The sequence below is a fragment of the Monocercomonoides exilis genome (genome assembly GCF_001643675.1).
Source record: "Monocercomonoides exilis strain PA203 chromosome Unknown scaffold11-1913109, whole genome shotgun sequence".
Classification (NCBI taxonomy): Eukaryota; Preaxostyla; order Oxymonadida; family Polymastigidae; genus Monocercomonoides; species Monocercomonoides exilis.
The window spans coordinates 1518564-1530000 of NW_027150556.1; the positions used below are offsets into that span (position 1 = coordinate 1518564).

Consider the following 11437-nt stretch of genomic DNA (forward strand, 5'->3'; position numbering starts at 1 on the left):
AAAAAGAATTAATTTTAAGAATTTGAACGATACATTTTTTTTAAATTTTTTTTATTTCACTTGGTGAAATGTTATTGTTGATAAAAACAAATTTAATTTCAAGAGTTCACTTCCTTCAGCAATAGAGGTCACTGTCAAAGAGAAAGAAGAGGTATTCAAACTTTTATCTCTGAATACTAATGTCAAAATGCATTTTTCTGACCAAAAAATTTTGTAGAGGATTCAATACTTATTAGGGCAAGTTAAAAAGATGCAAGAAATGCATATTCAGGAAAAGGTGTGATATTGAGAAATTACCTTACAAATAAATTGATTTATATAATATATTTATTTTTCTTCATTTAGAAAGAGTTAGAAGATGTAATTTCCCAGATGGTTGAACTGGGGAGCAAAGTGCAACAGCAATATGAAAAAGTGATTTTAGAAAAGCAAGTTGTTGAAGAAGAGAACAAACATTTGAAATATCAAATAAATGAATATGAGAATCAAATTCATCTTCTTATGAACGCCCTCAAGCAATCTTCAAAACGGCAAGAAGAAATATCAGTTTGATGTCATTTGATGATTGTTCATTATATCATTGTTGATTAATCCAATATTTCTGAATTTCGAATTTTTGAAATATGAAATGCTTTTCACATTTTTTTAATGATTTTTGACCAATATAGAAAACTGCCGACGAAGTGATGATGTCAAATACATTAATTGATGAAAGAACCAAAGCTCTTACGCTTTCACCTGAACGCAAAGATAAAGAAAAGAGTTCTCATAGCCGATCAACTTCTGGTAATGTGTTCTCTGAAGCCGATGCGATGAATGAATTTTTGGCTGATTTGCATTCAGATGAGCAAAGGCCATCAAAGCTCTCAAAGCGCAAAGGACAAAATCAAAGTCAAATAGTGAACCAATCAGAAAATGGAAACAGATTCAAAATGACTTTGTCACCATCATCTGCATTTTCGCCATCCTCAACTTTTTCTGCACATTCTCCTCGGCTTACACCGAGATCACGCCGGTCGTGGTCCATTTCTTCGTCTGGCCCGCGTTCTCCTGCTGGAGGGCTTTCCAGGAGCGGTCAAAGAACACCTACTTCATTCGCAGAGGATCGCCAGGCGCGTTTGAGTCAGTCTTTTGCCTCAAAAACCTCTCTCAACTCAACAATTTCATCAACAACATCTTCTCGTCAGCCTTCCATCATCAATTCTTCCTTCGATCCCCACTACTTCATGAAGCACACTCGGCAGCCTGTTCCTTCCTCTCCTTCTTCTTTCTCTCGCTCGCAGCGTCGGCTCACCCGCTCTTCACTTCAATTGTCTCCTTCTTCCAGAAAACAGAATTTAAACTCATTTTCTACAGAATCACGGAAATCGTACGCCAACGTTCCAACGCCTTCAACAAATCGATCAGCGACTGCCCCACGCACTTCCATTTCGATCGATGCATCGCGTTCATTCGGCCATCCATCTGAACAGTCTGCAACGCCTCTTTCAGCTCGCTATGCTTCCACCCCTCAATCTCCTCTCTTCACGCCACAGGGCCCACAGACACCCGCATCCCCGAGAAATTCTTTCTCTTCCTCTTCTTTTTCACCATCATCGACACAGGCTCCAATCTCCACTTCAGTTTCTGGCTCCACTTCATTTCCTCGTTCTTCTGGCTTATCTGCTTCCACTCAGATTGCTCAGTCGTCTGTTTCTCAGAATCAGCCTAATTACGCACTTAGCTTTGCAGCTGCTTCTGCTTCTGTGCCATCTTCATCTGTTTTCTCTTCATCTTCACCCTCCTCATCCTCCTCATACGCAGTTGCATCATCTTCATCTTCATCAGGCACTTCTGGTTCACCTATATCTGCGTCAACTTCAATTCAACTCAGATCTTTACAACCAACAGTTACTCCTTTGCAGAAAATTGCATCAACAAAATCTCCAGAGAGTTCAGAAAGAGAGATATTGCGAGCTATCTCTTCGCTTTCGGCTCATTCGTCTGTCTTTTCCAACAACTTGGTCCAATCATCGTTGATTCGTTCGAGTGTCTCTGGATCTGCTTCATCATCTGCTTCTGATGGCTCTTCGATTATTCCCAAGAGAATCACAAAGAAAGCGCTGGGTCAGATGGAGTCTGCCTTAGATGCTCTTCTGAGTGAAGCACAATGCAGCTCCTTCGACGCACACAGCATTTCTGGAATGGGCGGACTGCCGATGTTGATCAACTGCGCATCAGCACCGTTTGTGGGGCTGAGAGCCAAAGCCCTTCGGTTGCTGAGATGGATGATTGGCGATGCCAGCGCAGCAGACGAGATGCGAATGGCAGGCATTTTGGGCATGCTGGTTGAGTGTGTGGCGGCTGCTGCAGACGAATGTGCAGAAGAGGCTGAGGCAGTTATGGCACAAAACGGAGCAGGGCAGAATGGTGCAGAAAGAGGGCAAAGCGCATATGATGATGATGAAGAGGATGGAGATGGAGAAACCAGCCGAACGAGGCTGAGAAGGCTTGTCGTGCTAGTTGATGATTACGAGGAGGAGGATGGTGATGATGGAAATGAAAACGATGATGAAAATGGAATGATCTCCAGCCGAACCAAACAAGACAACTTGAGAGACAATGAGCAAGAAGACAACGACTCAGACATGTTCCATGCATCATCCTCTGAATCCAGCCCTTCAATCCAGTCACAGACACTTCAGCCGTTCTATTCGATTACACCCACAGCAACAGGAGCAGATAGTTCTCAGTCTTTGTTCAGCAAGCAGCTCAACTCATATCAGCAGTTGCCACAAATGGGAGAGAATGCAACGCTCAATGCAAGTGACGGAAATTCAACTGAAGATCCATCGTTATCTGCACAACAAAACACCAGAAATGCTTCATCATTCTCGTCTACTCACTCAAATCGCGGCCTTTCGGTTGAAATTCCATCTTTCTCTCCTTCATCAACAGCACCCACTTCACCTTCACATTCAGTCAGCAACGTGTCATCAGCCCCACGTTATCCTCTTTCATCGCCTTATCCTTCGACTTCTCCAATGAATTCTGCTTCAGCTCCCGCCGGTGTATCTGCAAGTTCTCTAACAGATCCATCACCATCTTCTTCTTCATTTGGCGATTCCGCACAAAATGCTTCCTTTGCCAAAGAGCGGAGATCTTCAAGCATCATCGCTGCCCCTGCCACCTCTGCATTTTTGTTCACCACACTCGCTGGAGCTGCGCCATCTACTCCAACAACTGTGGAAGGAGGCACTTTGTCGTGCACTGTGGAACCTCCACCAGAGCCATTGAACAAAACACAATTGAAGTTTGCTGTTCCAAAGAAAAAGAAGAAAGGAGATAAGAAAAAGAATGGGAAAGGAAAGAAAGATGGAGGGTATTGGAATAATGATGGAGATATGGATGGAAATGAAGATGCGAATGAAAAGGCAGGAGAAGAGGATGATGAAAACGAAGATGCTGAAGAAGCGGATGAAGAGGAAGAAAGTGAAGAGGAAGATCCAGAAATTATTGCCATCCCAGAGAAAACAGATGCTTCAAGCGAGGCTGACATAAAGAAGCAGAAGATGCTGGAAGAATATCGTCTTGTTGGGGGCTTTGTTCCAGATGAAGAATTAGACCCAGCTGCAATTGAATCTCTTTTGGATGCACTGTACTTGATCAGGCTGTTCATGACACTGTACTCCTCCTCTTCCAATTGCCCATCGTCTGCTTCAAACCAAGTTGAGGCTGTGCCAGCCACCCCATCTGCTTCTACACCTCCGCTGACTGCCCGCTCAACATCATCCATCCGCTCATCTGCATCCATTCAGACACCTCGATCAATGAGAAGTACGCAAATTCTTCAGTTCTTCATCGAAGAGGAGCTTCTGTCATATCTCCTCACGTTGCTTGCTTATCACCAGTCTCCAGTTGTCCGCACAGCTGTTGCACAGACAATCCGTCCGTTTTGCTTCTCAATCATCGGAAAGGCGGAACTGGCTGAACTTGACGGTCTGCTTCTGCTTCTTTCGCACACTGCATATTACGCACCGCTGGTGGCAAATATATCTCCGCAGCCTTCTCAGCTGATGCTTTCTGTTTCGTCGCTGCTGACAGAAGAGATCAGGTGTATTTCTGTTCTTGCAGTCGATGCAGAAATACGACTACAGATCCACTCGCAGAATGTTCTGAAATATCTTCTCAACTTGGCAAGCTCACTCTTTTTGCCTGCAGTGCGTGCTGTTCTGTCATGCTTATCAAATCTTTCGGTTACTCCCGTTCTGAAGACTGAAATAGTTGCAAATGGTGGACTAAGTATACTGTCGACAATACTTTCGATTCAAAACAACGGAGAAATTACAAAATTATCGCTTTCTCCGAACGAAAAGGGGAGAGCTTCTTCAGGTGCTAGCAATCCTCAACCAAACAGAGATTTAAAATCAAATTCTTCAACAACAATGCAACATCAGAAATCACAACAGAAGGGTTTATCTGAATCATTTCCATTTCTTCGCTCGTACGACTTCGAGGTGCTGAAGAGTGCTGTTCGCCTTTGTGGCAATCTCTGCCTTGACTCAAACATCAGAGACGAGATGAATAACAAGGGATTTGCATCTCTGCTTGCTCCCCACATCACGCCTTCCGATGCTGCTTTCACAACTTCGCTGCTGCGTTGCTTGGAGAATCTGTGCTCCTCACCTGAAAGTGTTGCTGTATTCAACGAAAAGCCGCAGCTGATGAAGCTTCTGTGCGATTGTCTTGGCATTGAAATCAGAAAGACTGGAGATGGAGACGACAGAAATAAACAAGCAGGTAGAAAGTCCGCCACCGTTCTTACTCCAAGAACGCCTACAGCTTCTTCTTTTTCAGCTGTGCGCTCTTCTGATCAATCAACATCTTCACGTTCGTCCAATGCTAACGCCACTTCATCATCATCTTCTTCTTCTTCAACCGTTTACGTTTGCCTTCCTCCCTCGTCTGCTCCACTCCGCCCATCTGCCCTTTCTTTCCTTTCTCTTCTCGCCACACACCCGCTTTCTTCTCTTTCGGTTGCTGTGCCATATTGCTGTCCCATCATTCTTCATGATTCTGAACAGGCTCCAGTTGCGCTAGTGGTGTTGCGTGGGGCAATTGCAGCAAAAGCCATTGGGAAATATGTTAAAATGGCTTATCGCACACTTTCCAGTGCATTATCTGATCTCAAATTGTGTTCTTCTGCTGTTTCAGCAATGAAAGATGCTTCTGAATATCTCTCTTCATTCAGCACTTTGGTTGCTTCAAACACTCGGTCGTTGATACAAGTTGCAGATGAACACCCTGCGCTTGCCTTGGAAACATTAGCTTTTGCTGCACAAGCCTGTATGTTTTTTTTTCATTTATTTCTTTTTTAACTTTCTTATTGCAATATATCTTCTTTATTCAATGAATGGTCATTGTTAACATGCATATTATCCATTTAGCTCGTGATGCACGAACTGAATCAGTGCTTATGGTGGCATTGCGCCATTTGTCTGACACCGATCCCGGGGTACTGTATGCATCCACTCACTGTATTTCAGCAGTTCTGTTATCACGTTTGTTCAGCCAAGCTTTTTATATCCTTTTTGGCATTTGTTTAACTTCATTTTTTTCCCCCAAAGGATCAATGTGCGAATCTCACCTAGAAATTATCCAGCAACTTCTTTCACTTCTTGATGCACCTTCTGTTCCAGTGCGCATCAATGCACTAGGTGCAATAGATGCAATTGTTAAACACAGTTTGTTTTTTTTTTCTGATTGATTCTTTCATTTAAATGAAATTTGACATTTTTTTCATTAATTTTGTTTCAGCAAAAGATCTTCGTTCTATCCAGCCAGAGCAAATCAGAAGCATTCTTTCTTCTCATTCCTCAGATCAGCACGAAAAAATCAGATCGCTTGTTGCGTCTATTCTATCGTCTCTCCACTTCTAAATGTGAAGCTTTATTGTCTTATGTTTTAGACACACTTCAATATTTTGTTTGTTTTTTGTTTTATTCATTTTCGTTTCAACCCAAAATTGTATGTGGAAAATCACTTTTGTTTAAAACACCTTAACCATTCCATGTACAAAAATGAAACATTTCAAGATTTCCGAAAATCAATTTTTTGTAATTTAACAAAAGAAAAGGCGATTGGTTGATAATAAACTAATAAATAAAAATAATTAAAAATTTTTAAAAACAAAAGAGCCAAAAGACAAAATAAAACATTTCATAGCAAAACTAACAATGCTACTTAAAATAAATTACTTTGTAATATATATTTTAATGTGAAACAGGATCAAAGAAAGAAAACGGCTTTCCACTTGTGGTCGAGGATGGTTGCTGGGTATTCTTCTTTTCTTCTTCACTACCGGTTACCTTTGACTCACTATCAACAGTAGATTCTGACTGAGTGGAAGATGTTGCATCAGCTGCTTCGTGTTGCATTTGCTTTGCTACTTCTTCTGCTTCGTCCACTGCAGGTTGTGCTGACTGGCTTGCTGATTCGTTGCTCGAAGTATTTGAGGTCGATGAGGAAGATGATGAAGAAGACGAAGAAGTGGAAGGAGTCGAATATGGTTGTGGAGGAAACATTGATTGCAGGAATGTTGGAATCATCTGAAGCAAGTTAAATGGAAGCTGAGGGGCAGGCGGTTGAGTTGACGATGAAGATGAAGACTGTTGTTGCTGCTGAGATTGGAACATCTGTTGAAACACTCCATTCATCATATTCATAAATGGAGGAAGAGGAGGCTGCTGCCCTTGGCTGCTCTGCGAAGATTGGCTTTCTTGTTCTTTCTTCTCTTCCTTTTCACATTCTGATTTTTCTTCTTTCAAGTCACTTTTCTCTTCTTTTTCTTCCTCGAAGTCTGTGGACATAGCCCCATGTAACTCTCCCATTTGCTTCGATTCCTCTGTTTGCTCTGGTTTCTCTGTTTCTTCTTTCTTTTCATTTTGCATCTTTTCTTCTGAACAACATTTTTCCTTGTTGTCATTTTGCCTTTCTCTTTGCCCCCCAAAAAGCTGACCAAGGAAATTGAACATGTTTGGCTGATTGGGGCAGTCTGTTCCAAATGGATTAAACATTTTCAGCTGATCCAAAAGAGTAGCCAATCCTTCAAGTGATTGCGGAGACAGTCCAGACACAAACTGCCGAAATGGCTCAATAAGATTCGGAGGCAAAAGTCCTTCAATACGGTTTAAAATGCCTAACATGTACGATCCATCAATTGCATGAGGCACTTCAGATGATGATGATGAAGACGATGATGATGATGAAGATGATGAAGAAGCGGATGATGATCTGCTTTCCGCTTGTGCATCTTTTTTCTCTTCTTTTGAAGATGACGACGACGATGATGATGAAGGAGCAAATGGAGCAGATGAAGAGTTCATTCCGCTGAACATCGGTGCAAACATTTTAATAACATTTTGAATAAGTTCCCCAATGTTCATTGAATTATCGCTTCCAAAAGGAAATGGAAATTGTGCCGATGAAGTATTAGTCTCAGATTTTGCAGCACCACATTTTTGTTGTTGTGACGCACAATTTTTCGTGATATCTTTTAAAAATTGTCCAAACGGAAAATTGCTGCAATTGATATTTTGGGGCATTCTTTCATGATGGCAGAAATCTCTTTTTCCCATAAACTGAGGCATAAATCTATCACATCCGTAATGGGTCCGGGGCATGCATCCTCTGTGTGTTCTTTCATTTGGAGGAATTTCCATAAAAGACTTAATCATGTTTAGAAATGGAAAACAGTTTCTGTTTTCGCATGGAAGATGAGATTGCATTCCAGAGCCAACGGAAGAAAAAATTCGCTCAAGCATGGGACAAACAAATGACAAATCCATTAGCACTTCAGGACGTCCATGCAATTCTCTTTCGTTAAACTTAGCCTTGTTGTAATCATCCACGATTCGATGCTGTCTTGAACTAGAAGATTGTGTTGCTTGAGAATCTTTATCTTTCTTCGGACTTGCACATTTAGTTTCAGAATTGCAGCAACTGCATTCCTCCTTCTCATCTTTTTGCTCCAAATTGATTATTTCTTTTGTAATTTTATGTTTTGTATCAACAAACCACTTTGGAATTTCTCCGGTTTTAATTGATTCAAATGCCATTTGAATATCACCATCAGAGCCAATTGTAACTGCATCACCTTCTTCATCAATATAGAATAAGATAATATTCTCTGGGTCAGGAATATTGAACAAAACTAAGAGTTTTCCAATTAGTTCCTCAAAAGTTGTGGTATCATCGAGCTTCACTTTTCTAATATCCGAGTTACACGATTGGATTATCTTCACTGTAATTGTCATTGGTATTTAATGCTTTAATGATATGCTTAAGATAAGTTTAAATTATGAGTTCCCATAATATATTAATTATCTTTATTCCAGCATTCTCCGCGGAGAAATTTTCTTGTTTTAAACTAAGTTGAAAGAACTTCCCAGATAATCTTTGAACAATTATTACTCAAAATAGACTGAAATAATGAGTATAGCGAAATAGGTATTTGATTCCCTTAATATAACTAATTTTCTTTCAAAGAATGTGAGATGACGTGTAAATAGAAATAGACGTGATATGGAAAACCAAAGATATCGAACATTGCAATGTTTACATTTTCTTGAAAGATTTGCTCATGGTTTCTTCTTTTTTAAGCTGTTGATCGAACTTCTTCAATCTATCTCTCAAGTCAGTAATAATTTTCAATTTGCTTTCAAGAAGTGACCCCAATTTGCTGACATATTCATCAATTGATGATCCAGGCGCATCAACTGCATTTAAAAGAGTCATGTCCTGAGAGAAAAAAAAATAAATATTACATGTTACTAACAAGAAACAAAAACAAATTGATATTTCAAACCACTCTAACTAACTCCATCATTTCATCCACTTGTTGTCTATGAGCCGTTATCAGATCCTCTTCCTCCTGCAAAATGACTGAAATCAGCGCCTCGTGTGTTCTCGCCAGCTCATCCTGCTCATCATTCGCATCGTCTGCATCGTCGCTGTCATTCGTATCATCTCCTGCCCCTCCTCCTCCTCTTTTCCTCTTCGCCCCATCAACAGACTCGTCTATCACCTTCTCGTCAACCCCGTAGTCTTTGCTCCCTCTCCCCGCAATGCCCCTCACCAGCCTCTCTTCATCCAGCCCGCTCAACTCGTCGTCTCCTTCTTTGGCATTGTCGTCAATCGCATTCGATTCTTCATCTTTTGTATCGTCCAGCACTCCTTTCCACTCCGGCCTCGGCTTTGGCGGCTTCAGCTTCGCCACACTTCGCGAGCCATATGCCCCGCTTGCTCGTGAACGCTGCTGCTGCTTGCGCACAGCCTGTGAAGGAAGAGATCCCCCGCTGCTTGAAGAAGAAGAAGAAGAAGATGATGATGATGATGAAGAGGAAGAGGAAGAAGAGGAAGACGATGATGATGGCCCACCTTGATCATCGTCAAAGTCCATGCTTGGTGTCAATCTTCCCATTCCCTGGCCAATTGGTGGATAAAGTGCAGGTGCATCGCCATGTTTCAGCTCCTTCACCCGAAAGGCATATCGCAGTGTGTTCAGTGTGTTCTCACACGACCCACTGTTTGGTGAGATATTTGCAATCATCACAGTCGATGCATCACCCACAAAGGAGTCCTTCAGCACCATCGTCAGCTTCGACCCTCTGAAAGGTAAGTGGCCGTGCTGCAGATCCATTGCTCTAATACACTCTTTCAATGCCAGAAGAGATTTGTTGATTTCTGCTCCTTCGAGTCGTGTCTGTCTGTCTGCGTGCATCGTGTCTGCCCCTCTCTCTGAGCCAGCCAAGTCGATGAACGAGAACTTGCCCACTAGCTCGTCAGTCCGATTCTGCTTGATTGCAATCTGCAGAATGGCGTGTGATCTTGATGAGTCGGCATTGGCTGATGTTGTTCCTGTGGAGCGTGCTCGTGTCCCCGCTTCCACTGCCCCCATCAGATCGTCCACACACGTCGCTTTAATCTCCCTCAGCCCTTGGATCACCACATTCTGCTTGGCATCTTCCAAAGGTGTGAGTTTTTTTCTGCCGGCTAACAGATCAAACAGCTTTGAGCCATATATTTCATAGAAGGCAACCGTTGCGTGCATGTTCTTGTATTGGGGTAGTTTGAGCATTGAAAAGATGTCTTGTCCTGCTATTCCATACATTCCATTTTTCCCGTCTCCCATCATGGTGTATGTTTTTCCTGAACCCTAAATTAACGAAAATAAATAAATAAAATATATATAAATAATTAAGAGTAAATAAAATAGAAATAATAAAAGGTGTTTCAAACAGTCTGCCCATATGCGAAGCATGTCGCTTTTCCTCCTCTAAAAACAGATTCAACCATTGGCTGTGCTGTGCATCGATAAATCTCCTCGTTCGTTGAATCTTCATCAAAAACTTGATCGAAGCGGAACAGATGGCGTTCGATATATTTTGTTAAGTCAACTTTAATTTTTGGTTCATGAACTGACACTTGTGCAGCTGAGTCAACAGTAATAATGTCAACTTCTTTCTTTTGTAGTTCCTTCTTGTTCATTGGTCTCTTTCGAACGACCACACGTATACGGCATCCAGACGCAAAGTTTGGTTCGTCAGAAGCTGAACCACGTTGAGAGCTTGGTTGTCCAAATGATGAGTCCCCAGTTCGACGCCCATCATCTCGATGTGGCATGTATGGATTTGCTGCGTCAAAACGAGAAATTGTAGGAATTGAATGTTGAGGCGGTGAAACTTGATAAGAGGTAGAGGGTGGAGGAGTTGATGAGGATGAAATGGGTTGTTGTTGTGATTTTAAAAGTTGAATGAGTTGAAAGAGAGCTTTCCTTTCGTGAATTGCAACAATATTAAATCTACCATAATCTTGCACCGTCAATCGAAGAAAAGATTCTTCGTTGATTCCCTGAGAAGCAAATGATGGAAAGTATTTTGAAAGGCCAGCCGCATTAAGCCAGTCAAACAGTCTTCCTGTTTGGCTATCAGTTGCTAACATAAGCGTATATGTTAAAAAGATGGTCGTAATTAAAAATATGATTTGTCAATGTAGAAAGAGTTTATATAAAATCCAAATAAAAAATTTTGAAATTATTAAAGAAAATGAAAACAAAGTTCAATTGGTCAAAAATTCGTAAAAGACAAAAGAAACAACTGTTTCCTCTTATTACTTCAACAAAAAATTTAATTTTAATTTTTGTGTCATACACATTTAATCAACAGTCGAAAAAGCAAAGGAAAAAACCTTCTTGTGATTCGATTTATGTAAACCTTTATAAAATTATTCAAAACAAAAAACCGTTTGAAAATCATAACTTTTTTATTCTGTGACAGGTATAATAATAAAAGAAATTGAGTATCAATGAAACAAGTATCAACAAAAAAATTAAATAACCTATGAATAGCTTTTAAAAAAAAAATAATCAAAATTATCCACTAAAAATTCTAAAGTATTC

The 11437-nt window shown here is 41.0% G+C and overlaps 4 protein-coding genes across 4 annotated transcripts in view; 1 reads left to right on the forward strand and 3 right to left on the reverse strand.

Moving 5' to 3' along the window:
- Positions 1 to 68: 68 nt before the first annotated feature.
- Positions 69 to 6075, forward strand: MONOS_282 (uncharacterized protein; the record flags this gene model as incomplete). Its single annotated transcript, XM_067872773.1, has 8 exons — positions 69 to 76; positions 106 to 151; positions 218 to 277; positions 346 to 546; positions 669 to 5325; positions 5427 to 5540; positions 5607 to 5723; positions 5797 to 6075. The coding sequence occupies 8 exons, from the start codon at positions 69 to 71 to the stop codon at positions 5916 to 5918; spliced, it is 5325 nt and encodes a 1774-aa protein (XP_067731720.1). The 3' UTR covers positions 5919 to 6075.
- Positions 6068 to 8324, reverse strand: MONOS_281 (uncharacterized protein). The gene has a single exon (XM_067872762.1). The coding sequence runs from the start codon at positions 8292 to 8294 to the stop codon at positions 6252 to 6254; it is 2043 nt and encodes a 680-aa protein (XP_067731721.1). The 5' UTR covers positions 8295 to 8324; the 3' UTR covers positions 6068 to 6251.
- Positions 8325 to 8490: 166 nt separating this feature from the next.
- Positions 8491 to 11248, reverse strand: MONOS_280 (kinesin 13). Its single transcript, XM_067872751.1, has 4 exons — positions 11190 to 11248; positions 10279 to 10973; positions 8846 to 10195; positions 8491 to 8778 (listed from the first exon to the last, which is right to left on the reverse strand). The coding sequence occupies exons 1-4, from the start codon at positions 11191 to 11193 to the stop codon at positions 8596 to 8598; spliced, it is 2232 nt and encodes a 743-aa protein (XP_067731722.1). The 5' UTR covers positions 11194 to 11248; the 3' UTR covers positions 8491 to 8595.
- A 34-nt stretch (positions 11249 to 11282) lies between these two features.
- MONOS_279 (Vps50B, component of EARP (endosome-associated recycling protein) complex) overlaps positions 11283 to 11437 on the reverse strand; it is an 11601-nt gene continuing 11446 nt past the window's right edge. Inside the window, exon 14 of the mRNA XM_067872739.1 lies at positions 11283 to 11437. This exon is cut by the window's right edge and continues 435 nt beyond it. The gene's annotated coding sequence lies outside the window, so the exon portion shown is untranslated.